This window comes from Anneissia japonica, unplaced genomic scaffold, assembly GCF_011630105.1.
Source record: "Anneissia japonica isolate Jap-2015-1 unplaced genomic scaffold, ASM1163010v1 scaffold287726_len2788222_cov184, whole genome shotgun sequence".
Lineage (NCBI taxonomy): Eukaryota > Metazoa > Echinodermata > Crinoidea > Comatulida > Comatulidae > Anneissia > Anneissia japonica.
In genome coordinates this window covers 475,936-478,573 of record NW_022705125.1, presented here as the reverse complement: position 1 = coordinate 478,573, position 2,638 = coordinate 475,936, and the positions used below count along the sequence as shown (strand labels likewise).

The 2,638-nt window shown below is 35.0% G+C and overlaps 1 protein-coding gene across 1 annotated transcript in view; it reads left to right on the top strand.

Annotated features, from left to right (window-relative positions):
• The first annotated feature begins 2,051 nt into the window (after positions 1-2,051).
• Positions 2,052-2,638, top strand: part of LOC117105247 (mitochondrial pyruvate carrier 1-like) — a 7,332-nt gene continuing 6,745 nt past the window's right edge. The window contains exon 1 of the mRNA XM_033246333.1: positions 2,052-2,312. Coding sequence (XP_033102224.1) covers positions 2,149-2,312 — 164 coding nt within the window. The 5' untranslated portion in view covers positions 2,052-2,148. The remainder of the gene's footprint in view (positions 2,313-2,638) is intronic.

The window sequence follows — 2,638 nt, the reverse complement described above, 5'->3', positions numbered from 1 at the left end:
ATATTGTATAAAGAAATAATAATGGGTTCCAACACAGGAGTGGGTGGATTTTGGATTCCTTCAGAAGTCGAAATTTGTGAAATTCGAATATTGTTATAGTGACTGCATTAAGCTTTCAAAACAATCTGATAGTACTACGTTGAAAACAAACTGAATAAATATAATTGTACAATGGAGCTTTTATTTAGTATCTGTATATAATTGAAGAAGAAATATGTGGTAGACACCATTGAAAATAATAACTGATGCCTAGTTGTTGTTTTCAAGTGCAAGTGGATTTGAATAATTATTCATTCATTAAACAACATTTATTTCCGTATATGTTAAACAATATTATAGTAAATCATTATTATATCAAGAATATATGTAAATAAATTAATAATATGAAAAACGATTAACTATGATCTTTAATGGCAGATAAAAATATCTTTTCACGTAGGATACTCACAGAAACAACATAATTTAAATAAAAATATTAAAAAGGCAAATCATACGCCATGCTTAAAATATTGGAACCACGCTTCAAAAAAATATTAATGCAAATGCAAGGTCAGTAAACAGACTTAGTGTGCCACTTGCTATGTACTAAAATAGCAATTGTTTGTATCCACCCTTTAAAATTTTGTGCACCACCCTTAAAATGTTGAGGACCTTCCTGAAATTTCACCATTCTTTAAAAATCCTGATGAAAGGGTTGCCGTGGGGAACGGAAGACAATGAAGAGGGAGAAAACAGTTCCATAATAAAAAAAAATACTGTCCCTAAAGGTAAAATATGACAATGTTAAAGAGAACCTCAGACGACAAAAGAATTCCCCTTAAAATATGTTTTAAATGCAGTAGTAGTATATATGTATGTATATATATATATACATATATGCATGGCGTAGTGTATAGCTTAGATTCTTCGTCCCTGTACAATTGAAATCGGGACTTGAAAGCAACACTACCGATGTATTATTAATGTTATAAGACTAGTGTATGATGGCATCCCCATAAGGCCTATTGGCTGATCGTCATCGACGGCAGAAAAGCACAGAGTGGCAAGCGAGGCGTTTGTTATTAAAACCTTTTGTAACAGAATGTAACACCTGTCTCTTATACACATCTAGATGTGTATAAGAGACAGCTCCATGATAAATTAAATGCAATGTTAACACCAAGGTACTTGTGAGTAGAAGTGAGCTGAAGGCAAGCCTCATTGATGTGATAACTTTTTGGAGATTGTGCTCGACTAGTTGATCGAGTGATTCGCATTACTCTACATTTGTTCGGGTTGTGTTTAGCTCTATGTCGGGTTGTGTTTAGCTCTATGTCTCTGTGAATGTACAATAATATCAGAGCGTTAAATCGATCTTCACCCATGTATTATACAAACGTTGAGACCGCTACCAACGGCCTTTGCTTCGAAATTGAACATGAAGGCAAGGCAAAAGCAGCTTTCTTAGCTACGTTTTTTGTCCGCTGATCGGTTAAACGTATTTCATTTTTATTTTATCACTGAAAAACAACTACTGTAAAATGTTTAGCCCATAAATATGATGTGTGTCAAGAAAACATTAAACAATATTTTAATTTTGACCTTCAAAAAGCAGTTAAAAAGAAATGGCTATGAAATTTAGGGGGCTAAAGCCTGTTTAGCCTCCCTCTAAATCCGCCCCTGCAACAAAAATTAAATACAATAATTAAAAAATAGATATTTAAACATTTAAATACGACATTGCCAGTTGAAAATGGGACAGATACTAAGGTGGAATAAAACGTTTAAAATAGGCTTCATATAGGCATAATTATAGTATGCCTATAATTAAAAGCTAATAATTTGGTAAAAAGACAAAACATATTAATAATATACATGAATAATAATTATATCATATATAAACTAATATCATCATCATTCAAAGCATTATAGAATGTTTGTAATTTCATCGAAAATCGGGTCAAAATAGGCTATGTCAGAAAGATATCTAAACATTAAAAGAGAACCACAAAAGTTTAATAGCGATGTAGTCATTTGTTAAAACGCCCTCTAGTGGTAATCACGATCTTTTGGTATGGCTAGGCTCAGGCTAGGCTGCAAAGAACGTTCAAGAAGCCTATCTGCCTACGACAACACCACCTTCGTCCCCTTTCTTTCTCTTAATTTAAAATGGCAGCAGTCGTCAGAGTGTACGGTTTATGTGGTCAGCGCCTAGGTACATGTTCAAAACATAAACTAGTTGTTAAACAATGTGTTCGAAAATCCACGGGATCTGCCAAATCATCGGCTACCGGTGAAATGAAAGAACAAACATGGATTCAATATTTTTTTAGGTGAGATCATGAACACATATCACACAACAAGCCTGGCCTAGGCCTGAGCCTAAAGTAGGCCAGCTAGGGCCTAGCCTAGGCGGCCTACCTAGCCATCATAGGCCTAGGCCAGAAGAAGATGTTTAGGCCTGGCCAATGTCTAGGAGGCCTACCTAGTCTGGCAAACCCTCATGACCTATCCTAGGCCTAGTGTCTAGCCTAGGGTAGGCTAGGCCTAGGCCTATTCTATATAGAACTAGCCTACCTATAGCCTAGGCTAGGCCTGTCTACGAATACTGTGTATAAGAGACAGTAGTATATATGTATGTATATATATATATACATAT